Raw genomic sequence first — 27,839 nt, 5'->3', positions numbered from 1 at the left:
CAAGGAGATGTAAAGATTCAGTTGTACATAGGCCACCACCGACCGACGATCGTGTGTCTTCGCGTCTTCGGCTGGGAGGTTAAATTTTCGGAGGAAAGAAGCCTTTTAAATTTTTAAAAGGATATCAGTCGCGATTGTGCGTGTGTGTGTGTGCATGGGTGGCGTGGAAAACCGCAAGGAAAAATTTAAAGCACCCAAACTTGTTTTGGGCTCAGTCGTGCGCCGGAACTGTGCCCTGGAAGAGGTTTCTGAGAGAGGATTCGTGATTTGCTGGGACGCAAAGTTGTGAAGTCGTGAAGAATCGTGGTGCAAATTTGTGTGAATTCTTGTGGAAGTACGCGGCAAACACGTGCAAGTTTTAGCAGTTGGTGCGCACGTGGTGGTAGTAGTCGTTGCTAGTCCGAGTCGGCTAACTTTGCTCAAGTGCCTTTCTAGTCGTAGTTTTATAAGGTGAGTGACGATGCAGATACTGTGAATTAACCGTTTTTTTTTAATTCTTAAATACTTGCACAATAGTGCAATCTTCAATCACAACAATTCTTTTCGAATAAGTTTGTTTTTTTTTGAAATTTACCACTTCTCACTTCTAGACGGGCTTCGATCTAGAAAATCTCAAACATTATTTAATTACCATTTTATAATTTTCAAAAATCATTGGAAAAGAATTTGATGTTTATTTTGACCATGTTTTATAATAATGTTCCCTACTTTTTATGTCAAAACAAATATTCCGCAATTGTTGTTATGTTTAGGATTATCATTTGACACACTTTGTTGTTGCTTATATAAGGCCATTGCTTATTTGTTTTTTTTAGTCTTTATCAAAATTCAAAAAAAAAATCAGGAAGCAAAAAAAAATGGCAAAAATTTAAAATCGATTATAAATAATTCAGAGAACATTTCATAACGCTTATTTATGCATTTTAAATCAAATAAAGTCTTTTTACAATTCTAAATTTTGATTTTTGGGACCACAGAAAAAACGTGAAAGTTTAGGAAATTAAATATTTTCATAAATTCATTGATAATTTACGTATTTTTGATAATAGCATAACTGTCAAGATTTTAAAAAGCATTTGTGATACTTGAAAATCACGCTTGAAATTTCGTTTTTTATCGTTTTGCCTAACCCTCTCCACCTTTATCTCGCCCAGAGCTGAGGAACATAAACTGTAAATAAAATTTGAATCAGCCTAAACAAAAATGCGAAAAACATTCAGAAATCGAAAAAGAGGCTGAAAAATGATGAAAAGTAGGCAAACGGCCTGAAACTATCAATTAATATCAATCATGATAAATTGATAAAAATACAACAAATTCACGAAGAAAAACATAAAAAAAGAGAATTCATTTTTTGTAGAAAAAAAAGTTGCTCAACACAAGATTTGGCCAGCAAAAAGGACAAACGTGGGCATATTTCCAGTGAAGGTTCATTCGCTTTTCTATGAGATATAGTGAAATTCAAACACTTTATTTTATACCATTGTCACCCCCACCCTATGTTACATTCTTCTGTTGATGAAAGAATCTTCATCAACAGAGTTTTATTGAGAGAGAAAATCGTAAGAGATCACGTCTCTCTTCTCTTTTTTTCCAGAATCTATAAACGGAATGATCAACGAGTGAGTGGTGAGATTTTCGGGTGAAATGTTGAGCTCACTAATACATTAACAGATGAAACGTCAGACGTCACTTGGTATCGCTTTTAATCAGTAGCAAAATCATGTGAACATTCAATTCTTCGCTACTGAACTTAGGAAATCATTCATGAACTTTCAAAAAATATCAACAAGTGAACAATCTCTTGAGTGCATATGATATTTTTTTGTTTACAAACATTCTTACAAGCAATCTTCATCCCTTGTTGTCAATTGTCCATACAAAAAAGTGGTTTACGGATAACTCCTAAGTTAAGTGACTGTTGATTCGACGTTGTCGTGCTATCTTGTCGCACGTAGCTATTTGACGTTTCGGGAAAAAAGTAGAACACGCAATGCAAACAATATCACTCATGTTTTATTTGGCTGACCATTCTGTGCATTGTCCCGAAGTTTGGTTGAATGTTGTTGCCTTAGTCCTGAAAATGTTTACGGCAGTCGGGCATGTACGTGTGTCAAACGCGTTCTGACCTGAAATCGCTTTGGCCAGTTGTCGCACTTACAGCAATTTTAAGGCTGTGTCAAGATGGCACGACAAGATTGAAACTTCATCCATCAGGATTGGAATCGATTTTCGGGGATCTGTGCTGCACAAAATGGTATTCTTAACTCAATTTGGCCCAAAATGCACGTGCGATAAGATAGCACAACAACGGCGAATTGTAGAAGTGAAATTGAAATTCCACTTGTAAATAAAAACCATGCGAAATAGCTGGAGAATGGCCAAAACCAGTCCCTTAAAAAAGTAGAGTTGAAGATAATTTTGCCTTATGCTAAATAATAATCCCATAAGGAATACATCGTAGAAAAAAAATTGCTCGAATTATCACCGAGGTGTGCCGAGTTTGTGGGTGTTCTAAATACGTGGGATGGCTGTGAAACATAATTGTTAAAATGTAACTAGAGAAACCAGCTTGTCTCAAAATTTAGTTTCGATCATTGTGCATCCCATGTGGTGAAGAAGGTTACGTTCACATAAAACTTGTTTCAATCCAGATTAAATAGTACCGTTACTAAAGAATGTTTTCCGAGTTACCAAAGAATGACCGAAACACCAAATCATAAAAAAAAACAAAAAACACAACCGACAAAAATACAATCGTAAAAAACACAAAATTCTGCCAATGTACCATAAATACTTTTAATTGTTTCAAACTTTCGATTGTTACAATGTGACAAAAAATAAAAATCTCTTTTTTTCTCTGCCTGTTTAGAACATAATAACTTAATTTGGCCGGTATCTATTTTATTGTTTTATTTTCTATTGAACTTTTACACAGAAACAAAACTAAAACCAACGAAACATAACTAAAACAAAAGCTAAACTAAACCCCATTCTTCCCACCTCTTCCAAGCAGGGAAGCGCTTGCCGGTGCTCACTGTTTGGCTCTCGTTCCACTTGCGTTTCATGGGGAGATTGCGAAGTACTTCCTTCAAATCGTTCCCCGATCGGCTCCTCGTTGCCGGTCCTCCAGGTTCAGATGCAAAGACCTGTCGACCTGGACGGTTCCGCATGCGATGGCTCAATGGGGAAGGATTAGGGCGTTTGTCGCGCGAAAAGCTCGCGAATCCCGAGCCAAAGCGTCGAAACTGCTCGAATCGCGCTCACACACTGGCGCACCTGTTCGAGCAGTTTTGCCCGTTTGACGTTTCGAAGGTTTGTTGGGATTCGCGTGGTTTTCCGTTTTAAAAATGTTAAAAAACGAAAAATAACTGTTAAAGCTCGCGTGTGTCTTCACGTCATAATACCGTCATCAGTGGTTGTGTGTGTGTGTGGTGTGAGAGATAGTGGTTTAACAAGAAATTTTCTTCTTCTTCATCTTAAAATTAGAGCGTCCAGCCCGGTCCGTTCGAGTCGGGGACTTTCGGGTGTACTTTCGGAAGTCCTTGGCGCAAGCAGGACCGTGGCTGGAGCGGGTTTTGTTTCGATTCGTTCACTTCTGGTATTGTTACTTGGCTTGTGTGTCCGATTGATCGATTAATTTTTCTTCTTGACAATTTTCAATGTGATTTCTTGATGACTTAGTTTGACCAACTGCGCAGCTGTTCATTCTTTTGTTGTTGAAACTAGCGAAAATTAATCGATGAATCAAATCAGTTCGAGTTACTTAGTGCTTATTTTTTTGGTATTTTTTCATGATTTTTTCAAACTTTTTTAAAACTAAATCTTTGGAAAACTATAGCATGACTTTCAAAACAGACAACAGAACATTAGCTTTTTGAAATATCACATAGTTTTTCGATGTACGCAGGTCGTACAGGTTGTGGAAATGTTTTACAGACAGTCCAGCGCCAGAGGTGGCACTTTGAAATAGTAATAGTTGGTAAAGATTTTAAAAATTAAACAGCTCTAGGATGTAGATGCAACGTGGATGCAACAGATGGGCTTGCTTCACCTCTTATTCTGGTTCGTTCATTCGCAGCCGAGCAAAGTCCTCGAAGACGATGTTGTCGTCATCGTCGGCGTAGTGGGAGTTCTCGTAACGGTGACGCTCGATCGACTTCATCTTCTTGAGCGCGTTGACTCGCTCGCGATCGATGGTTCCTGGAAAAAAAGTGCCATAAGTAAACAAGTCTCAATCGGAGAGTTCAATCCGGGGTCGCTTACCGGGTGCCGGGGTCAGCAGCTTGAAGGGCACGTCCGTCTGGAGCTCCCCGCCGAGGGTTCCGCAGTTCAGCTTAACCCGCAGCGAGTACGAGATGATGATACCCATCGCGTCCGAGTGGCTCTTGCCCTCGCTGATCAGCGTCGACGAGGCCAGGTTGACGTCCTCGTCCTTCAGGTGGCCGTCGAGGGCGATTCCGCGGCGGTCCTTGTTGCTCGAGGCCAGCGGCACCAGGAAGAACGACTTGGTGAAGCTCGCGCCGGGCGTGATCGGGCAACCCTCGCGGGTCTCCAGCGAGGCGATGTGCTTGCTGAACTGGGCGTTGACCATGGTGACCTGGAAGTTTAGTTGGGGTTAGTGGGAGTGCTTGGAGACCAGTGCAGTTGCGTTACGGTACCTCGCAGTGCTGGACCACGAAGCACTTGATGCTCTTGACCGTCTTGCGAGAGTTGTTCGTGACCACGATGTTGGCGGCGATTTTCTCGCCGTGGTAGTAGATTTCCCGATCCAGCGTCACCTCCAGGTTGATCTTGCCCTGGGAGAAGGTGAAGCCCTTGCTGACCAGCGACGAGGGCAGGCGACGGCCGCGGGTGGACGGGGCGTGCTGCAGCTTCTTGATCAGCAGCGTGACCGTGCTGCGCTTGTGGCCCTTCTCCTCCTCGTCCTCGCCGACGAAGATCTTGATCGAGTACTCCACACCCAGCGGCTTGCCCTGGTCGTCCTCGCCGGCCTGCAGCGTCACCGAGCTCGGGGCCATCGACGGGAAGTGGAACATGAACGGGTACGCGTTCGCGCCCAGCTTCTTGACCAGCCGCTCCTGCATCGGGGTCATCTCCATCTTGGAGTTCACCATCGGGTAGATCTGCTCCTTGAGCAGGACCATCTCCTTGGAGAACTTGACCCCCATGACCTCGTCCTCCTCGCGGCCATAGCGATAGGTGGTGATGAGCTGGGGAGAGAGGGTAAACGTAATTCGATTAGCCTAATGCGATAAAGTTGTGGTGTTACGCGTGAAATCTAATTACGGGCGTTTTTCGATTAGGACTTCGGACTTAACTTTGAACTAAGCAATTGCGTAACCAAACCGAGTTATGTTCCAGAATTTCGGTGAGTACTCTGTCAAAGCTGTTCAAAATCAGCAAATATTTCACAAACCGTTGAATTCATTTTCTAAAGCAATGTTTGGATCAATTACAAATTACTGGATATTTTTCGATATTCACTTCTATTACGGATTTCACATTGCTAATAAGCAAACGCGAAACTTCAGTAGACGATCGATCCAGCAATTTGGTAAGTACTTTTTGTAGCTGTTCAGGACACATCGGGTAAGTACTCTGTCAATTTGTCAACTTGTCACTGTCAATCCATCGAAAACACTGTTTCCGATCCTCAACACGTGTCCCTCCCACAAGGACCCACCTGTCCGTAGACCTTGCGTCCCCGCAGGTAGTCCTGGTCCAGCACGATCACACCGTCCACCGGGTCGACGTGCTCGACATGGTCGATAAAGTCGCGCTTGCCGAGGTACACGGTTATCTTGCCATTCGGTGCGGATTTTTTGAAAACTTTCACAGCGACAACCATCACTAGTTTGGTTCCGGTCGAACTCTGCCTAACTTCGCGTTCTAGGATGAAAAAGCTCGCGCAGTCGTTACGGGGCTCGGCGGTCTGAAACAGAGTTCACTCACAGCGATTCGTTCGTCGGTATAAACTTGACCGTTTTCTTTCGCTCAACTCGCGTAGAACTAGATACTATGTGCTATGCTTGCTTTGAAATAACAACCAGAAGTGCAGCTCGGCACCGGTTCTGGCAAAGTTTTTATACTTTTTGCCCACCCCCTCCCGGAATGGGGTGGCCTCCCGGGGGGCACCTGTAGGACTTCTTCCCTAATGTCCTTGCCAACCTCGTTTTCCCTTTGTCCCACTCCCCCTCCGATTATGTTATAACTGAATTATCTAATTCACACGTTGGACATTTGTTTGCCATTCTGGCGGTTTTCCACGCTGTTTGTTTGTTCGAACTGCTTGGAAAATTGCTGGGCGTTGGAATTTGGTGCACTCGCCGGGTGAGTTGGAAATGTCACCACCCGGCCGGACGGTGTTTAATCCTGTTTCGTGACGTGACGTCACCGTTTTGGCTTTATGAATGGTGCGATTTTCGTACCGGATGGGGGGACATTTTTGCCCATTGGTTGTAAATTCGAACGTAAGCTAATATTGAGGTATTTACCTTACATTTTCATGAAAACATTGTTATTTGATGCATTGCCAGCACATGTGACTTATTATGTTTTCTAAAAATAGTTTGCACATTATCCCCGTTATTACAGTTGTATCGTGAATTGAAACGTGACTTTTTGTTGTTTTTATGATAGTTGGACAATTGGACATATAACTTCAATAAACCAGACTCCCAACAAACGAGCTTAAAGACGACCAAAAAACCACCAGTTGAACTTGTCGGAAAATTCCTCTGCCACGAGACCAGCCAGTTTTGTTGTTTTCGTAAACTCTCCTCAGACTTCCTTATCGTGCACACAAATCGCTTCTTGGCTGGACACGCGTCCCAGCTCTAGTCGTTTGTATGGCTTCTTGGCTCAACCGTTCTGAACCGGTTGGGCTCGGAAAAGCCGGGCAAGCTCTACTACCTTCTGGGGTGAAAAGCAATAGGAAGATTTTTTTTTCTTTTGGATAAAATATTTTCTCAGCAGCAGTCGATTCTCGGTTTTTGTCTGGAGGTCTAATCGATTTTATTTCAAAGTTTTACGAAGGCTTTACTAGTTTTAGGACCAACCATCGGTTTAGGATATTCTATTTAAAAAAAAATGCCTAAATAGCTTGGTTTTACAAGAAATATGTTTATGTATTTCGTGTTTTTAAATCGATTCTGAATTAGGGTTTTATTAAGCACTTAATTTAAAATTTTGTCCCTCAATTCTGGTCATGGTTGACGGGGAGGAGGGATAAAAAATAATCATGATAATCTTTCAACAGTAAGATTTATCTAAATTTAAACAAATCAATAATTGAAACATGGTGAGTAAAATTGAGCAAATATAAATGTGAACATTATACCAAAAAAGCATGTTTACAAAATGACAAAATATTCACTACACTATCAATAATGGCAAAGTTATCCTGTGTAATTTTGTTTGTTTGTTATTTTTGAGTTATTACAATTAACTTGCTCAGTTGCTAACTCGCCACCAAATTTCAAGATTTTTTGATTTTTTTGTTTAATTTTGTAAACATATTTGAATTGATTTGTTTTTAAGAGCGAGTCCACGAACAGGGCATACCCCTTTGTATGGGACGTCGTTTGGACCTCACCAATCTGCCTGAAATTTTCAGGGGTTGTTTGTACATATAAAACTAGCATCTGGCCAAAATATGAGCACTCTAGGTTAACGGGAAGTGGGGCAAATCGGGACACAAAGTTTGAAGGTTCAAAAACGTCAAAAAACTTAAAAAGGCTATAACTCAGGCAAAATTCAATTTATTTTCAAAATTCAAAATGCATATGAAAGGGCTTAAAAAATGCAACAAAATGCAGGATAGAGCATCCCAATTGGTTAAATCTAAAGGGAGTTATTGGCATTTTAGTGAAAAAATAGCATAATTTTCAAACTCAAATAAAAAAGTGTTCCATCCAGATATCAACTCGGTTCGACCTGCAGCTTGTAGGGGACATCTGGGACTACCATCTGAGACTGAGAACGCTTTGGGTAAGGCAGTTTAACATATTAAATAGACACTTTTACTTTTAGTGAATTTTTTGGTTGTAAATTTTTGCTCGGAGGACCCCTTAGATCCCATTTTCTGGTGATAATTTTATCAGATTCGTGTTCTTGAGACAATTTCACAATAGAAACATGCATATAAATGTTTATTTTGATCCATTTCAACCCTTTAAAAAAAAAAGTTAAAAAAAATTAAAAAGCTGCTTTTTTCTGGTGTCATCTAGTATCCTTGGAAACGAGCTTGATTTTCAATAAATGTGAATCGAAGATTTTTTTTTACTTTTATGTTTTTAAGGGTTAAAATGGATCAAAATAAACATTTATATGCATGTTTCTATTGTGAAATTGTCTCAAGAACACGAATATGATAAAATTATCACCAGAAAATGGGATCTAAGGGGTCCTCCCAAAGCGTTCTCAGTCTCAGATGGTAGTCCCAGATGTCCCCAACAAGCTGCAGGTCGAACCGAGTTGATATCTGGATGGAACACTTTTTTATATGAGTTTGAAAATTATGCTATTTTTTCACTAAAATACCAATAACTCCCTTTAGATTTAACCAATTGGGATGCTCTATCCTGCATTTTGTTGCATTTTTTAAGCCCTTTCATATGCATTTTGAATTTTGAAAATAAATTGAATTTTGCCTGAGTTATAGCCTTTTTAAGTTTTTTGACGTTTTTGAACCTTCAAACTTTGTGTCCCGATTTGCCCCACTTCCCGTTGACCTAGAGTGCTCATATTTTGGCCAGATGCTAATTTTATATGTACAAACAACCTCTGAAAATTTCAGGCAGATTGGTGAGGTCGATGCGAGATAAGTATGCTTTGCTCGTGGACTCGCTCTTAGCCTTCAAACAATTGCTTCGAATTCAATGGTATTTTACATAATTTAAATTAATTTTAAAACGATCCTCAATATGATCGCTTAAAAGCATTTTTTTTAATTTATTAAGACCGTTAAACTTATTTTCAATGTTTATCCCCCCCTCTTCTGTAATGGGTCTAAAAATTGAGGGCCAAAAATATAAAAAAAAAAACTTAAATATTTCAATGAAATTAGACATGTAATTGACAGAAAACAGTTTTAAAAGCATTTTATTGCGCTGATGTATTTTTTTTATATATATATTTTTAATATTTTAATTTCATTCATTTTGTTCTACAGCACTACAAAAAGTTTTTTAAACCACAAACAAAATAACTTTATAATATATTTGCAACGTTCTAAAAATAAAATAATATTTTTTTTTTAAATTATTATTGTTGATAATATTGAATTTGAAAATATGAGTGTTTTAATGTAAAACGAGATTGCTTTTTTTTATTGCGAAGATAACAAAAATTGTTCAGTATTTATGAATTTCAGCTTTATTTTTCAAGCAGTGAGAGAGACAAAAGAATCATAACATTGATAAATAAAAAAAAAACGATTGCTTTGAAAAAATCTTAGAAATATTTTTTATAGTTAACGCTAAAAACATTCAACATTTTCAAATTGATCAAATCAAATCAAACTGACAACCGAACAAATTATAAGTCGACAAGATTATAGTTTTGTATTGAATTGTATCTTTTTATTAAAACAAATACACACGAGAATAAAGAAAAAATAATTAAATCAAAAGGAATTATAATTTATCAACAAATATTTAATCACACTTATTTAATTGTATGTTGTTCAGATAACATTCATTCTTTACAACTCAAAATTTCTAGGAAATTGTATGTCAACCCATTTGCCTTAAAAAAAACTTGTTGTTGAATTCATTAGACCACTTGGAATTCTCCAGCATAATTTCAAAACCATTCGTGTTAAAAATATAGAATAACTAATATCTCCTGCTTGATGGGCTTATTGATACCAGGTAGCTAATACAGATTAAAAGAAATCTAGAAAATTTGGTTTTCTCGTGATTTATATAAATAATCCATGTTAAGAGCTTTTAACTTTGAGCGTCATTTCATTTTTTTTCCTTGACCAATGATGCTCAAAATTAAATGTGGACTAGGCTGGCCTTCGAGGGGAACTTTGACCATTGTCGTGGGACATAAACTTCATAAAATATTTGCAACGGCCTACCTAAATCAATTTAACCAATGGAAATGTTATCTTATTAGTTGAAATAGCATATTCTTTTTAAATGAAACATTTATAAACACAAACAAAATAGTCAAAATTATTCAAAAGCATTGTTCACTTCCCTGAACAGTGCAATTCAATCTTCATGTTTAATAACTCACCAATCATGATTTGAGTCATGCATTACTTTTCTCTCACCACAAATCAGTAGGGGAGAGTGGGGAGACTTGATCCCCGGGGACACTTGATCCCAAGCCTGTATCTCGCCAGCATGTGGGTAAAACAATTAGCTTTGTTCTAGAAAGTTGTGCGAAATTGACTAAAACTCATTGTAGAAAACAAAGATAAAAATAAAAAATGTTTAGATTGAGCTACACACATTTTTCTAAAAAGTGCTGCAAAAAACTTCCAAGAGATCTTTTTTCTTTGTTTTAATAAGTATAGAAAACACTCAAAAATTATTCAAAAAAATATTGTTTATACATGAATTGTTTGATAAACATATCAACTCCAAAACCCTCACGCATTTGACGTTAAATTTATCGTCATACTATTTTTACAATCAATTGTTTAAAAAAGTGCGTTTAGGGAGACTTGATCGCTCCATTTTTACAGTCACTGGAATCAGCCTCAAGAATAAATAATTGGGCTGGGTTTTCGTACAAAGTTTCCTTTAGTATAGTTGTACATAACTTACTGCAGTTTGAACCATTTTTCAAAAGTTTTGCAAACAAAAATTACCAGCTTTTGTAAACATGCTCAATTTTGGTCTAAACAAGAATATTTTAAGTTTTTAAATATTTTGCATGCTAAACTTGTTATATTTTGAACACAAACGTACAGGTTTAATGTGAAATTGCTATAACTTATAGAAAATTAAAAGTTTGGATGTATAAAAAACATGTTCCTGAAGATTTTTTCAAAATGTTGAAAGGGGGACCAAATTACCCCCAACATTTTGAAAATGCCGGTTTAAAATATTTTTTAAAAACGCTTTGCATGATTCGAAGAGTTTATCTGATGAAATACCCTTATCAGCCAAACATAGTTGAATGTGTAAGCTTTCAATTCATGCAAAAAGATCATAGTTTTGTGAGAAATTGCCAGAGTTATGTGCGATACAAAAAAAGGGGATCAAGTCTCCCCACTCTCCCCTACGCTGTCATTCACCTTCACTTGACTTCAATCAAAGAAGCATCCGTATTAAATCTCTGGTCCTTTTTTCCACTCGACCACACAACGTCAAAAATTCCTTATCGCCAGCATTTCACCTTAAATCAACCATTTGACCGATATGTCCATCACAATCACAATCGATATCGGCATCACAAATGACGATCAAACATCAAACAACCACCCGCCAACGCACTTTCGCACTGCATTATTCTCTCGCCCTTAAAATGTTGGAAAAATCTTTTAAACAACGTACATCACCTCACTGCTGCTGCCGGCGGGTGGTGCGGAAAACGCTGGAAATCCCCACCCACCACCTGCGTAATGAGGCGCACTTTTTCCATGTCCACGCTGAAACCGCACAACACTTGCACAGCCTCCCGGGTAGGTGGTCATCCCAGGGAGAAGAAAAATCAATAATGCACATTCCAAGCCATGCACCTTTTCCAGGGGGCTTTTCTTTGCCGTCACCACCGCCGACGCGACGGAACATGCGTGTGTCGTTGCCACCCTGAAACTACATGGGATGGCAGGGCGCAGCAGCAGCAGCATCTCTCATCAACCTCATCCCAATGAGATTATTGTTTTGGTGTAGGTTGGGGTTTGTTAGGGTTGCCGGAATTTTTGGTACATGAGTTGAATATGAGTTAATCGAAATTCATTTTTTTTGTGGTATGAAAAATAAAATAAGATTTTTAGAAATTTACTCTACACAGAAAAAAATGAAGGAAATGATGACAAATTTTGCGTCAAAAAAAAAGTGTAATATTGTGTCAAGAACTGGTGAATTTTCATCAGGTTCACATTTTTACACATTTTTCAAGTAAAATTACCCAAAAAGAGGTAATCAACCAAACAGAATAACAACCATCCAAAATTCAACCTTTTTTTTCTGTGTAGGAAACAATTTGAACGATTTGAATGATATAAATCTTGGATATATGAGAATGACTAATTTTTGATTTCGAGTGTATTAATAGGAGAATCCAAGTACTATGTCCCCAGAAGCCAGCCTGCAATTTGAGCTCATTTGATTTAGAGGGTCCGCCTCTTTAATCCCAAGTAACAAAAAGTTTCAGGAGTTCTACAAGAGCTTGGCAGCGGTCTTGAATAAAGTTTAATCCTGCCAGTGTCCATTTTTTACTTTTTCTCAGAAAAAGTTTCCCAAACCCCGAGCAAATTTAACGATTCTATAGATTTCTTTCAGGAAAAACTTTGCAAAAAAAAAACAAATGCAAAGCAATACACAGAAAAAAAGATGCAACGGACGGGAATCAAACCCAGCACCAACAGTAAGGACAGGCGCCTTAGCCCACTCGGCCAACAGATCGATGAAAATAGAAAGGTTAAACGCATATATGAGCTTCCGGTCAAGTATGTTCACCATACTGATGAGCTGCACATTTCAGGATGTAATATGACAGAGAATTTCATAAAATAATGCAACATTTATTTTACACCCGGGCCTTTTACATGCAGCTGTATTACTAATTTCTTTGCTGTGTGGGTGAAAAATAAATATTGCATTATTTTATGCAATTTTATGTGATTTTACACCCTGAAATATGTAGCCCATCAGTATGGGAAACCTACTTGACCGAAATGACAAGCTTATATATGCGTTTATCCTTACAGCTTTTTATCGGTCTGATGGCCGAGTGAGCTAAGGCGCCAGTCCTTACTGTTGGTGCTGGGTTTAAAACCCGTTGGTTGCAACTTTTTTTTTGTGTTTGCAAAAATTGTGCATGCAGTGTGTTATATTAAGTGTTTATTTTGACGAAGGTGATGTGCATGCTTTTGCATGCGATTTTACCATCGGATTTTTTGCTGTGTAGCTTATGGGGCATTCCGTTTGATGTTTTTGTCTTCATCATACATCCGTGAACCACGCTATTGATCAATTTGCCTTAAGAATAAAAAACCGGATCAGAGTGGAGGAAATGACAGCTCTGCCATAAAGAATGCAATGTAGAAAATCAAACTTAAGCAGGAAAAACATTTGTCCAAAACTTTCGTGGAATTTCATCCAGATGAGTTCGGTTTTTTTCTGCATTTTAAAGTGAATAATTATAACGAAGCAAAGGAAATTTAATTTAAAAGTGATGAACTTTTGACAGCAAGAAAAAAATATTATCATCAAATCAGCCAAAATCAGCTGAACTTGAAACTTCCTATTTATTTATTTTTTCAATTTCTGGAGTAATTTCCAAAGATATATTTTTGACTATTGATATCCCGTAAAATTCTTTTAAAATTTTAATTTTGCTTTGACAGACTATTGATATATGTTTTTGCTTGTTTTAAAAAAATTGAAAAAATAGTATTAAAAAAATTAAAACCTGATATCAATATTTTAAAAATTCTAAAATTATGTTATTTCATTTATAATTGTATTGTCATTATTGTTTTTAAATCACATATTCAATAAGAATGCAAATGAAAAAACAACTTTTAGTGCATCAGAATTTCTAATATTGCTTATATTTCCTAACATTAGGATTTTCCAAAATGTGTTTTTTTGTTAGTTTAACTTTGTTGAAATTTTTAATATTTGCAGCGGCCTTACACTTTTTAAATTATGTAACACCATAATTCAGCTTTTTGACCTATCACATTCTTTAAATTATGCAAAAATAGTTTACTTGATGCTTGCTTAATTTCATATAAAACTGTTTTTTGAATTCATATGTAAATTTTATTTTTAACAGTTCGGGAATGAATAGTTAGTTTACAAGTTCGATTTCAATTCGATTTCCATTTATAGTATTTATCAGATATAGAGCAGTTATATTTTTTTCATAGTATGAAGAATCATAAAAAAGATATAAACACATGTGACTTGTGTGTTGTTTTTTTTTTTTAATTTTTACGTTTAGTTTGCAAAATAAAGTTTCGATTTTAAAACAAATTTAATATTTTTTTTAATTTTAATTCAAATTTGGGTTGTTGCATTTAACAGTTTTGTTGATATATTAAAATGTGCGAAATTTTACGTATCATCAACATAATAAACATAATTCCTGTTGTACAACGAAATAAAAAAAAATGAATTATTTCATTCAAGCTAAAAATGTTTATCTTCGTTTGAAAATGAACTTTCATTTCTTATTTCAGTCTATTTTTATGGAAATTTTGATGCTTTTTTTTAATATTTAAGATTTAATAATGTGTTTACCTCTTTTTCACCTTTATGTTTGTGACAAGTTTTGGCCTCAAATTAAATAAATAAATTTAAAAGGTCACCCTACCTATTTCAAATGTATTTCTCCTCACCCCACTCAAATCGCACAAAGTTTATCCGATTTCCTGTTTTCAGCTATAGCAGCCAAATTTTGCCGTTGATGTTTTTGCAACTGTACAAACCTTCGATTATGCGTAGAGGTAGCTCCGACGACATCCGGTCCTCTCCTTTTATGCAAGCTCTGGCGAACCCTTCTTCCTCTGACTGGACCTAGGGTGGCACATTCGACCAATTCCGCTGTGGTTTGAGGGTCAGTTTGGTTGTTAGGGTGGCTGTTGACATTTTGTTGCTTTTTTTTGGGTCACCGAAATTTCTTCATTTTCAAAAATAGTTTTTTTTATCTTCTCAAATTTGTGTTAACACTTCTCTTATTTGTGATAATTCGGGGGCCACCCTACCCTTCCTGGGAGGTCATCCCAAAGTGCATTTCCACCCCCTTCGGGGGTGATAACAGTGGGTGGGGGGTCATTCTCGAAGACGTTTCTGCCTGGGGATGCTGGCCAGCCTCCTTCGGATGCCACCTTCAGTGGGCGTCTGGAAGGCGTCCGTGGTGGTTTAACTTTCTTCTTCCGCTCTGACACTCCCGATAGGGGGGCAAACATTTAAGGTGCAAAATCTCTGCTGTGTGTCCAAGTGCAAGTGATCTAATTTGGTGCTACAACCCCTCGCCCGTTTCGCCGCCGTTTGTATGATCGGGTTCAATTTTGAATGTTTTTGCCACTTGAAATGTGATATTTTAACATATTTTGTACCGAAACTGTTTCGAGCATGGTAAGCACTGGTATCGAGTGAAGATTCTAAATTTATGCTCAAATCCGCCATTTTGGGAGCGCACAATTTTCGCTCCATTTTCACAAAACCAGCCAAATTTATCACATAAATCCATCCTGCGTCTGTCATCTAGAAAGCGATTATCATTTCTTTTCCCTTTTTTGCACACACAAAAAAAATATCGTCACCGCAACTCCCTAGAATAACTTTCCCGTTTTTCGTCTAATTTCACTCCGAAAATAGTCTTCAAGACCATCTTTTTCGCGCGCGCACCGACGACCGACCTGCCCCTAGCCAAAAGACGCGACCTTTCCCAACCGGCTGCGACTTAAGACGCGGCGATGCGTTTTTCCACGCAATTTTCCGCGAGTTTTTCTCCTTTTGCGTGCACAAGCAAGCGCGCGGTGTCTAATTAGAAAATTAGAACTCCTTTTGCGTGCGATTCTCGCGAGAGCTGTTTTTATTTTGTCGATTTTTTTTTTGTTTTTGGAAAAGGGAAAAACTGCATTTTGCAATCACCAACACCAGTGTGCGTTTTTCTCGACACTGAAAATTTTGCGGGAAAATTCAGACGCCATACTTTGATGCTTCGAATCTGTGTGAGTGTGTGTGCGGAGGGAAAAAAGCTGGCGAATTTGGACAAAACGAACATTTGAAATTCACCAGGAGAGAAAAAAAGAGAAAAGGAACAAAATATGGGTGAAAATGTGTGTATGTGTGCGTTTTGTTTGAGTGTGTGCGGAGGTCGGTGCGCAGATTCCGTTTCGCACACGTGTGCACAACTGTAAACGGGTTTGGTTGTGTGCTGGATGGCGTCGCGACGCCGAAATGATGCTGGATTTTGAGAGAAAAAGAGAGGATTGCTTGGAATGAATATGAAGTTCGATGATGATAATAGCCATCAATGATGATTGATAGTCTCTGAACTAAATTTTGAAATTTCAAAACATTGGAAAGTTTTCTTAGGTGACAGAAACAGAATTATAAACGTTACAGAATGAAGATATACCTTCGTCAAATGTGGCCTAATTACTACTAAAAATAAAATGGCTGCTATTTTTTTATTTTTTTTAACGGGTAACATGTTTGAACCAGTCAAGTTGTATTGTTTGTAGTATGAACAATTTGGTATTTATAAATTATCAATAAAAATAAAAAAAACAACTCATATAACTCTCAAATGCCCACGTTCTTTTTTTAATTTTTACCGTGTTCAGTTTGAGCCATTTGTTGTACGAAAAGTTTTACTTTTAGTATTTTATTGTGCATCTGTTTAATTTAGTTTATTTGTGTTTCTGTTGATCGTTCGAGTCAAATTCGTTTAAAACCCCGTTTTTGATCTGCAAACATCAAAAGGTTTCTAAATGACCACTTCACAAATGTGAACGGGGTTTATTGGACATAATTTGTGGAGTTAATTGAACACAATTTTTGGGGAAATTTGGACACCTTTTGAGGGGTAATTTGCACACACTTTTATGGAAGAATTGAAATGAACATTTCAATTTGAAAATTTTTTTGTTCACATAATTCCATGAATGGATTTTTGACACCAAATTAATTTTGTGATAATATTATCTTTTAATAAGATACACATAATTTAGATTTATCTGAACCAATATTTATGAAAATTCAAAGACAAATCAGGGGGAAAAGATATGAATCTAGAACGATCCATTATTTAGTTTTAGTCCAGTAGTATTTTAAATAATTTGATTGTGAATCTATTTCAGAAATTCGATTATCCGAAGGTTTGTATGAAACTTCCGACAATCGAATTATGAGAAAAAAAATTTTTCGTGTTTATTTATTTTCTTACCTTAAAATTACTTTACATAATCGAACTTCGGATAATCTAAACATCGATTTCGAATTCTGCGACCACACTTTAATAAAATTTGACAAATTTGATTACCGCTTAGATTTGAAAAAAAAATCATTTTTCATTATTTTATCACCGCTACTGGATTTAAAAATTCTAAATCATTTAAGAGTAGTTAATGAGTTATACTAAAACAAGACAAAACCCATTTTTTGTGTTTCCATTATCCGAAGTGAGTTTTTTTCCATCGCCTTCGGACAATCATGTCTGGACTGTATCAACAACAATACAGTCTTGCCTTGGTTTAGCACCGCATATGGGGGATGCAAAACCGAGGCGTGCATAACTGAGGCACAGAGCTTATGGGATTCTGGCTATATGGGATACATTGGCTATAATCCTATGAAAAATCATCCAAACTTCAAAAACTTATAGTGTTTCGGAATCGGGATGATGTCAATTATCCGTTGCTATTATAATTACATGAAAATTTTCACAAAAATACGTATTTTTCCTATATTTTCAAAATGCAATTTTTCTCGAAAAAAAAATAATTTTTTTTGTTATTACAATATGGGTATCAAATGATCGGAATTTTTTCATTCATTTCGAAAGCAATAATTTGTTTTTGAAAATACTCGAAATTTTCACAAAACTACGTATTTTCAAAAAAAAAAAATACTCAAAATTTCAGTTTTGTTACAATATGAGTATCAAATAATCGTGATTTTTTCATAGATTTCGAAATTAATAGCAAAAAAAAATGGAAAATACTCAAAATTTTCACTAAACTACGTGTTTTTGAAAAAAATACTAATAATTTCATTTTTTCAACAATATGCTTATCAAATAATCGTTTTTATTTTACATTTCGAAAGTTATAACACAATTTTTTAAATGCCCGTATTGTGAAACTGAAATTTTGAGTATTTTTTCGAAAAAAAGCAGTTTTGTGAAAATTTTGAGTATTTTCAAAAAATTGTGCTATTGCTTTCGAAATGTATCAACAAATCCCGATCATCGATACTGATATTGTTACAATGTTAGCAGTTATTTTAGAAAGTTTTGTCTGCTCTCGCTTATTCGAAATTTACGGAATTCATTTCATCAAATGATTGTATCTGAATTAATTTGTAGCTGTAAGAATCTCCAAAACTCTGCATCCTGTAATAAGTTAAGCATATTGTATTCTGATTAGTATAACAAATAAACATGAATTGAAAAAAAAAATTCAAGTATTTTTTTCAAAAAATCGTAGTTTTCTGAAAATTTTGAGTATTTTTAAAAATTTGTGTTATAGCTTCGAAATGTATGAAAAAAATCCGATCATTTGATACCCATGTTGTAAAAAACTGTAATTTGGAGATTTTTTTTCAAAAATACGTAGTTTTGTGAAAATTCTGAGTATTTTCAAAAAAATAATATTGCTTCCGAAATGTATGAAAAATCTCAATCATTTGATACCCATATTGTAAAACACTGAAATTTTAAGTATTTTTTTTCGAAAATACGTAGGTTTGTGAAAATTTTGAGTGTATTCAAATTTTTTGATGACTTTCGAAATGTATGAAAAAAATCTGATCATTTGATACCCATATTGTAAAAAAACCTAGATTTAAGTATTTTTTTCGAAAACACGGAGTTTTGTTATTTTATTTTTGTATATTCAAAAAAAAAATTCAAACGTCGATTTCGAATTCTGCAACTACATTTTAATCAAATTTGACAAATTTGATTACCGCTTAAATTCGAAAAAAAAAAACTCATTTTTTTGTTATTACAATATGGGTATCAAATGATCGTATTGCAATAATATTAATTATTATATTTTTTTCGAGAAACATTGCATTTTCAAAATTCAGGAAAAATACGTAGTTTTGTGAAAATTTTTATGTAATTATAAATGCAATGGATAGGAATGAATGGATCATTCCGATTTCAAAGCACTTAAATTTTTTGAAGTTTGGATGATTTTTCCGGGCCATGACTGTAGTAAGAGTTTTATTTTTGCAAATTTCGATCATAATTTTCAAATTATTATGCTTTATATATAAGTACAGTTATGCTTCTGACACAAGTTCACAAATTGTAATTGAATTTATGAAAAAATCATGGTTTTCAATCTTTTTCTTTTATGTGGTCTAAAAATTCAAAATCGAAGAAGGAATAAGGCAATCGCAAATATTTTTTATATATTTTTATTATTTTTTTTTATTTTTTCCCCACTCGTATGTTTACTAAAGATTTCACAATTTTAATGAAAAAAAGTTATATAAGTTAACTGAAAATTATTTAAAATGCCTTTTTCTGCATTGATGATTATATAATAAATGTTTGATCTCGATGCACAAAAAAAAAATTTCGCAATTTTTTGTCAGTTTTCAGATATTTTGAATATTAATAATTGCTGTGAACAAGTGTATAATGCATTTTAAAAAAGCTCTTTTTCATTCAAATGTTCTAATCATGTTTCGTTAGTTAATTTTTTATTTATTTTTTTATTTTTTTGTCAAGCAAATTTTGCTAATGAGAGTTGAAAAGAGCGGTACTTTAACAAGCTTTAAAATCAGAATCTGAATTCTTGTTTTAGTATTTTTTAGTCTTTTCTTTATTTAAAAAAGACGGTTATCTAAGAACTGAAACGTATTTTAACATTTTTTTTAATAAATTCTTAAAAATAATTCTACAGAAAACGGCTGATATATTTTGATTCTGTGTAGATTTCCTGATTTTCTACATTTTAGAAACTAATGTTCAATTTTTGCTTTTAGTTTTACTAAAATAAACATAAACTTTTAAAAATATTTGCAATGACCTAATTTCACAAAAAAAAATAACATGAAATATTTGAACTGAAACAGAAACTGATAAATTTACTAGTTCCTGATGTAAAATTACACACTTTTTGACACCAAATTTGTTTTTTTTTTGTACTTTGTATATTAATCGAACATGAACTTTTTATTATACTAAAATTTACTCCGTCGTCATAATAAAATACGAAAAATATCAAAACATGGACTTTCCCATGGTTAAAATGCTCAACTTGAGCAGCTTCCAATCAAATCAAAGTTGCATAACTAAATGTTCACGTTTCATTTCTCCCCGTCGGAAGTCCACTCGGTGGCGTCCACTTCAAAGCCAGGAACTAATCAGAAACGAAAGTGCAGCAACACAACAAAAAAAAACCCAAATCACGTTTATTTTGTTTATGTACGATCCCCTTTACGACCACTTAATGTGATGGCGAAAAAACGGTTCGCAAATTCGCCATTTACCAACAATTATCTCGTGGCTTTTGAAGCGGTCAATTGGATACACGCGGCAGCTTTTTTTTTGTTCAAATTAAACTTTTTAGCTAATGTTTAAGAAAGGCTTATTTTTGTGAGATTTGATACGGGAGGAAGTTTGTTTTGTTGGTCATTTTCGAAAAGTGATCGTGAATTCTCCTCATAACATGTCCAATGTTGTTAATTAATATCTTTCGATTTCATTTTGCTTCGCCTCCAATGAAACGATATTGAATTTGTTGTAATGAGGAAATCGATTATGAACCAGCCACAGAGCTCACTTATGACGTTTGTTATATTTGTTTTTTTTTTTTTTCAAAAACCAGAAAAAAAGATTAAAGATAAAAATTAAAAAATTAAGAAAAAAATCATCTAGAACAAATCAACAACAAAATGAATCAAAATCTCAACAAAACTCAAGATGACCATCAAGCTTAGGAATTTTCGCAGTTTGGTTTCCGGCCTTCGCCAGAGCTGCGCGGCCCGAGTCATAAAATTGCATTTCTTATTTAAACTATCGTGGCGTAGGGGCGCCTGCAAAATGGGGGCCAGATACTTCTTTTCACGCGCGCTTGGCTTTATTTTAAAGGGGAAAAATTGCTTATTTGTTTTTGGCAGGTTTGTTTTTTCACTTGCACTTGCAAGGAGGAGCGACTTGACTTGAAACGCCATTTTTGCTGGGTGCAGTTTTTCCGAGGAAAAGCAGGAAATTAGGTCATGCGGAAAATGTTGAGATCTCTCAAAAATACAAAAAACTGTTTTTTTTGGAAATTGAACAAAATTTAATTGGGAAAACAACTTATCTAAAAAGCTGTAATAAAACAATTTCGTATTTTCCGAAAGAAAAACGACATAAATTGATCCGTTTTAACGTAAATAATCGAAAAACATTGTCAAAAATAGAGAAAAAATGTCTATTTTTAAAACTGTTCCACATTTTCCCAGCCAAAGCATTCCCAGTTCCAGAGGCTAATAATCCATTTCCCGGTTCAACTTTTTACAGTCTTTTTTTCTAGTTCAATAGTTTTTCCTCGGCACACAAACACTCGCACGCTCTTCTAACGATTTGTATTATTTTTAAGCGCGATGCACAATTTTCCTTTTTTCATCAGCTCTAACGATTGCGCGCGCGAGTTTTTCTTCTAGGCGCGGTGCAATGTTATGGTTTTCGAAATTTCTTTTTTTTTTTCCTCAGTTTTCCAACCGCTTTTCCCCGTCGCTCTCCTTCTCTCACGCGTAAAAAGAAGAAACACTCTCTGCTTAGAACTGCGTTTTTTGGTTTTGGTTTAGTTTTTCGTGCAACGCGGCGCGCCACAGTGGAAAAGAAGACTCAGAAGGGAAAAAAAAAACGCAACAAAAATGCATTCAAACACTATAAAACCGGTGAAAATAAGAATAGCAAAAGGCGCGTGTTGGAAGATTTTCCCCTTCGCTGGTCCTCGCTTTCCCTTTCTCCCTTCCCCTTCGGGGGTCCTAGGGGGCAAATATGGGCCGCAGATACGCAGAACTGCAAGTTGGAGGATTTTCCGATTTTCAGTTTTTCTAGACACGTGGCGGCGCGAGCAAGCAAGAGTCGGCTTAAGCGCGGTGCGGACTGTACCAGTTGACTTTGAAGATTTTTGAAAAGTGGGAGTGATTGTGGTTGGTTTTTTTTTGGGAGTGGTGAATTGATAAGTGATTTCATGATAAATTTACAGTTTTTGTTTGTTTGAGCAGTAGTTTTTGGTACGTATTTCAGGTCGTAATATCGGTTCAATAAGTTGTAAAGCTCAAATCGTTGCGAAACAAAACTGACATGTGACATTTTTTTAATGTGTGCCTATTTGAAAATAACCTGATGCTTTTAATTACCACAAACAGGATTTCGATTATAACAAAACAACAAAATATATCCAATGTATGGATAGATTTTCTATTCTAACAAACTTTGAATAATACAAACAAGAAATTAGTAAGTACATGAATGTACCTCGATTTAGAATGGGTTGACATTTTATCATGTTTGCTAAGCTTATTAAAATTCAAGCTTGGAGGAAATTTTTTTTTATTCTTTTAAAATAATCCCACTTCCATTCAAAAATCATCGGAAATCAGAGAGCAAAATTAATAAAAAAAATTAACCTGAAAAATTTAAAATAATCGAAAAGTCGAACAAAGATTCTCCAATAATCATTTTCTAAACCCCCTTTTTTTCATCAATTTTGGGAGATTTTACCATTTTTTTAACTCCGGAATCAGAACAGATTAGTGAACTAAAAAAATTAGTTAATTTTACCAAGTTTTATCGATGTTTGGTAAAACTTTAATATTTTTTTACCGAAGGTCAAATACTGATTTTCACAAATTACAGTTCTTCGCTATATGGTGTAGCTTTTCTAACTTTAAGTAGAATATAGTTTTTATATGTAGCCAGTTGCACTCGGTAATGACATTCGAGAAGGGCATAAGTGATTTTTTTTTTGTGTTTCGTAATTTAAATATTGCTGTAACTCAAAGCCGTTGCACCGCATCAAAAAGCGGTCAAAGACACAAAAAAAAACACTGGAAGAAAAAAACACTCCATTTCTATGAGCTTTTTTAATTTTTACGTTTAAAAGTCTAATTCGGGATTTCGAGCCTGAAAAATCAAGTCACACATATAGAAATTGCCAAAAAATACCGAAACTTTTGTTTTTTCAACATTTTAATTTATAAAACCTCTGTAACTGTACAAGAATTGGACTTACGAAATATGAAGACTTTTATGTAAAATTGTCTGGAGAATCGATTCCCACGTTAGGTTTTTAAAAAATTTTGACGTTTAGAGCACTTAAAAAAACAGTTTTAGTAAATCATTTTTGTATTTTTTTTAGGAGAGGTGTTCACTCAAAATTTTTTCGTGAGTCTTTGTTTAACATCTTAGGCTATTTTCAGAAAAAAATCTGAACAAAAAAAAATTGGGCTTACCTTCAAATTTTACTTTTAACCAGTGTTGGCATGCTCGCACCCTCGCGAGAAAAAAAAATCATCTCTCTCGAGTTCTCGCCGCGAGTCCCGAGCTGCCGAGAGCAACTCGCCGATTGCCCGTTCTCTCCCCCGCTCGCGAACGGGCTAGCTCGCGAGAAAGAATTGCCCGCTCGCGAGAAGTAAAACGAGTTGGCAACGAAAAAAAAAACAACACAACTATTGAAGTTACACCTCTTTACCATCGTGTCGTTCGCATTCATAAACCTGATAAACAAATTGCTATCTTGGAACGAATGGCTAGCACGAGGCGCTCGCGACGAGAGCGAGAACGCGAGAAAAAAGGCTGAAAGGAAAGGACTACAAGTTCTCTCCCTTGCTCGCGAGTGAGAAAAGCTTTCCTTCTTCTCACTCGAATCCCAACACTGCTTTTAACTTAAAAATAACAAAATCTCATAGAAGTGTGGTGTTTTTTTCTTTCAGTGTATTTTTTTTTTCGAAAAGCCCGTCAAATTTCCTACAAGTTTGTCTTTGACCACTTTTTGATTCGATGCAACGCTGAGCAAGAGTGGGATAGGTTACTTGTTTACATCCAAGATTTCGCCCTATTGATACTCTAATCGCTAATTCAGCGTTATGATATTTTTATTTTCTTCTTAGGCCGATGCAAATATTTTTCAATGTTTTTTCCATCGGCTGTGCCCGGGCTCGAACCAATTTTGTGTATAAGTAGCTTTTTTATTTCGATTATAACATTCGAGAAGGCGTAAGTGTTTTATTTTTTTTTTGTATTTCGTAATTTAAATATTGCCGTAACTCGAAGCCGTTTCATCGTATCAAAAAGTGGTCAAAGACAAACTTGTAGAAAATTTGATGGGCTTTCTGAAAAAAATACACTGAAAGAAAAAAAAAACACTCCACTTCTATGGGATTTTTTTTTAAGTTTAAAATTCAAATTTGAAGGTAAGTCCACATTTTTGAGGCCTACTTATAACCTGAAATGTTACTAGGGATTGGCAATATGTATGAAAATTGTCTGGAGAAACGATTCTCGCGTTCCGTTTTTGAAAATTTGTACATTGAGAGCACTTTTCAAAAACACAGTCCATCCTAATTTTTTCGTGAGCCGTGAAAAAAATAAAATAAACATATTTTTATGACAAAAGACAGTATAAACAAGCAGATCATCCTGCTCAAACTAAATGTAATCAAATTTAGTGATAGAAATGAACTTTGTTTACATCCACTGTTATACCAACCCTATAAAAAAAAATCTCAGAATTACAACACAATCAAACCCCCAAATAAAACTTGCTCCAAAGAAGTTTCGCCTCTTCTTTTCCTCCATTTCGGCCATCCATCACACTCTCATTCATAACACCCAAGAGAAGCACATCACCAATACACAGCTCGCAGGCGGCGGCGCCATCATCGTCATCATGCTTGCTTTGATAGCACGTGTGTGCGCGGTCGCGTCGTCATCGTTCTACACACGTGGACCGATCGGCTTTCGGTCTTCCAAGAACTTCACATTCTTCTGGACTTTTGGTTCGATCTTTGGTCCGCTGAAGAAATGTTGATTAAAACTCTTTTCTTCGTAATCATTGCGATGCGGAAGCATTAGGTTGGGAATCTCCAGCAGATGAGGAAGCTCGCTCGAGTCCGTCATCATCGTGTAATAATCGGTTGTCGTCACAGTCCTCTGTCACACTGTAGAGCAACGTACGATTGTGGTAGATAGACGGTACCTTCAAGTAGAAGTAGTTTGAGCAACTAATCTGATGAAGACTCAAAAATTGCGAGTTGTTCGCAACTCTTGTATGCAAGTTTCTTGCAACTTGTAACGCAATGTAACTTTTGGCGAAGTTCAACCTAACCTCACCCCACGGTACCGCCTCTTGACTCGGAGTGCGAACGGCAATCGGCGAAGCCGATGTATGGTGATACCACGGCGCGCGTTATACCTTTAGTGCCATATCTAGACACACAGGAAGACGGCGGTCGGTCGTCGTCGTCGCGCGCTGTGTGGTGTTGTTTAATAAATAATGAAAGCTACTTACTGCCGCCGTCGTCGTCTTCACCGCCAAACTTGCTGCTGCTTACTTTTGGAATCTAATCTCCGCTCAAGATACCCGCAATCGCTGTCAAGTGCAGCAGCAGCAGTTGGTGCGGCAAGTCCAAGTCCGTCCACGGCCTGACCTTGGGTGGATGAAGAAGTGCTGCCACTCAGCGCTGGCTAATCGTGGATGAGACGAGACGAGTGTGTGCAACGCTTTCCCAACGAGACCACTTCGTAGAGTTGGTGTAGAGTGCCTTTCGACCAGTTAAGGAGATCGCGGGGTTTGTTGTTTATTATCCGGCTTGGCTGGTCGTGCAAGAGTTGTTTTCGTACGTTGCGTCGAGTGGCGCGATCAACTTTGAATCAACTTGAGTAAGATTACGCAACTTGCACGCAAGTGCGTTCAAGTTTTTGTCCGCCATCTAGTTTTTGAAGCTGAAACTACATTTGCGAAACATGAAATGCGATTTGTATTAACAGATTTCTCTTTTCTCCTTCCAGTTCCAATGTCGACGTTCTTCACCACCAACCGGCATGGTTACAGCGTGCGGTTCTCGCCCTTCAACCCGGACCAGTTTGTGGTGGCGTCGAGCCAGTTCTACGGGCTGGCCGGCGGTGGCACGCTGTACTTCCTGGAGCTGGACGGTAGCGGTACGATCGTGGAGAAGCGCACCCACCACTGGACGGACGGTCTGTTTGACGTGACCTGGTCCGAGTCGAACCAGGAGATCGTGGTGTCCGGATCGGGTGACGGCAGTGTCCAGCTGTGGAACACCGCCCTGAGCGCCAACAACGGTCCGCCGCAGATGGTGTACCGCGAGCACAAGAAGGAGATCTACAGCGTCGACTGGAGCAAGGTCCCGTACGAGCAGCTGTTTATCAGCGCCAGCTGGGACAGCACCGTCAAAATCTGGGACCCCATCCGGAACCACTCGCTGAGCACGTACATCGGTCACACCCAGCTGGTGTACAACGCGGTATTTGCGGCGCACATCCCGAACACGTTTGCCAGCGTTAGCGGCGATGGAATGCTCAAGATTTGGGACATTCTGTGCTACGATCTGCCGATTGCCAGCATTAAGGCGCACGAGGGAGAGGTACTGCTCTAATCTCAAAACAAACCATAATTCATTACTAACAATCCCCTTTATTCTTGCAGGTTCTGACCGTTGATTGGTGCAAGCATGACTCGAATGTGCTAGCTACGGGCGCTTCGGACGGGTTGATCCGGGTTTGGGACCTGCGCAACTTTGGCATCCCGCTGGCGGAGCTCAAGGGAAACGAGTTTGCGGTGCGAAAAGTACAATTTTCGCCCCACAGCCCATCGGTGCTGGCCAGCGTTGGGTACGACTTCACTACGCGGTAAGTTTAGCTTGAAATTTCTCAATTATTTAAAAATCGCCATCTTTTGGCGGAACTCGTTGTAAGCCTGAAAGTAGGCTAATCCTGATAAATGCATCGTGCGCGCCCTTGTGGCGATTAGTGCAATCTATTGAGGGTCGCCAAAATTGACAGCGTGTCTGCTTAGACTACAAAAAAATAATTTAGTTTTTCTTTTAATTTATCAAAAACGAAACATTAAACCTTAAACACTGATTAGTTTAAATTGTTATTTTTTTCTTTCCTTCCAGCATCTGGGACTTTAAGAAGAGCAACGAGGCCCTCGAGACGATCAAGCACCACTCGGAGTTCACCTACGGGTTGGACTGGAACCGGCGGCGCCAGAACCAGCTGGCCGATTGCGGCTGGGACTCGCTCGTGCACGTATTCAAGCCGGACTGTCTGGCGGACAAGATTTAAGAAATCTGGGCCGCAAGTTGGCATTTGAAAGCAGCAACCAAAAATGCAGAAACAAACTATCCAGATGTTTTATTTGTACTCTGTAAAAGCGCGTGCGGGAGGGAGAAACGGGAAGTGGATTTTAAAGAAATTTAAAGAAAACTCAAAAGTCTAGAAAGGGGAAAAAATAAGAAAAACCAAATTGTGATTTAGGAAGTAAGTAGTCTAAAACAGAACAATTGGACAAAAACTATTTTAGAAGCAAAGCACATTATCCTGGTGAGATAGCGAGAATAAAAAAGAGGTTTTGTATATCATAAACAATTGGCTAATGTAATATGAACAAATTTGAAGTAAACCGTAAAACAAAACAAAAACAAATATGGATGTATATTGGTGTAGCGCTAAATTTAAAACCCGTTCGTTAGGTTAATGCATGGGCAAAGGGGCAAGAATTGAGGCAGAACGCGCGTTAAAGCGTTAGTTTATATTAAACTGTAAGCTCATTGTTTTGATCATTGTAATTTATGTACTTCTAACTATTAGTTCGCGAAAGCATGGTTCGGAGAGTTATGCAAGCTATGATTTCCTAGCAGTTCAGTTCAGGTCATGGTGTCTTGTCAGTTTAGTGCAAAAATTGGAAATAAAATTAAATATTTTATACGTTTTGA

General features: G+C 36.9%; 2 protein-coding genes across 7 annotated transcripts; one reads left to right on the top strand and one right to left on the bottom strand.

Annotated features, from left to right (window-relative positions):
* The first annotated feature begins 41 nt into the window (after positions 1-41).
* Positions 42-27,839, top strand: LOC120415819 (peroxisomal targeting signal 2 receptor). 6 transcript variants are annotated; one of them, XM_039577448.2, is made up of 4 exons: positions 42-450; positions 25,891-26,486; positions 26,549-26,751; positions 27,021-27,839. In XM_039577448.2, the coding sequence occupies exons 2-4, from the start codon at positions 25,896-25,898 to the stop codon at positions 27,187-27,189; spliced, it is 963 nt and encodes a 320-aa protein (XP_039433382.1). In that variant the 5' UTR covers positions 42-450; positions 25,891-25,895; the 3' UTR covers positions 27,190-27,839. The 6 variants fall into 6 exon arrangements, with proteins under 6 accessions (XP_039433382.1, XP_039433380.1, XP_039433381.1 ...); XM_039577446.2 differs by lacking the exon at positions 42-450 and adding an exon at positions 14,988-15,275; XM_039577447.2 differs by lacking the exon at positions 42-450 and adding an exon at positions 14,989-15,190.
* On the bottom strand, positions 2,775-6,068 carry LOC120415818 (arrestin homolog). Its single transcript, XM_039577442.1, has 4 exons — positions 5,687-6,068; positions 4,662-5,213; positions 4,267-4,600; positions 2,775-4,203 (listed from the first exon to the last, which is right to left on the bottom strand). Exons 1-4 carry the CDS (start codon positions 5,849-5,851, stop codon positions 4,058-4,060), a joined length of 1,197 nt encoding a protein of 398 aa, XP_039433376.1. The 5' UTR covers positions 5,852-6,068; the 3' UTR covers positions 2,775-4,057.

The sequence above is a fragment of the Culex pipiens genome, chromosome 3 (genome assembly GCF_016801865.2).
Source record: "Culex pipiens pallens isolate TS chromosome 3, TS_CPP_V2, whole genome shotgun sequence".
NCBI lineage: Eukaryota > Metazoa > Arthropoda > Insecta > Diptera > Culicidae > Culex > Culex pipiens.
This window is presented reverse-complemented; position numbering and strand designations above follow the sequence as displayed.

Excerpts from the sequence above, each read along its gene's own strand:
- LOC120415818 (XM_039577442.1), bottom strand. The coding sequence starts at position 5,851 with ATGGTTGTCGCTGTGAAAGTTTTCAAAAAATCCGCACCGAATGGCAAG. Across the intron at positions 5,214-5,686 it reads GACGCAAGGTCTACGGACAG|CTCATCACCACCTATCGCTA; the intron begins GTGGGTCCTTGT and ends CTCTCTCCCCAG. Across the intron at positions 4,204-4,266 it reads GCTGCTGACCCCGGCACCCG|GAACCATCGATCGCGAGCGA; the intron begins GTAAGCGACCCC and ends CTTTTTTTCCAG.
- LOC120415819 (XM_039577448.2), top strand. The coding sequence starts at position 25,896 with ATGTCGACGTTCTTCACCACCAACCGGCATGGTTACAGCGTGCGGTTC. Across the intron at positions 26,487-26,548 it reads TTAAGGCGCACGAGGGAGAG|GTTCTGACCGTTGATTGGTG; the intron begins GTACTGCTCTAA and ends TTATTCTTGCAG. Across the intron at positions 26,752-27,020 it reads GGGTACGACTTCACTACGCG|CATCTGGGACTTTAAGAAGA; the intron begins GTAAGTTTAGCT and ends CTTTCCTTCCAG.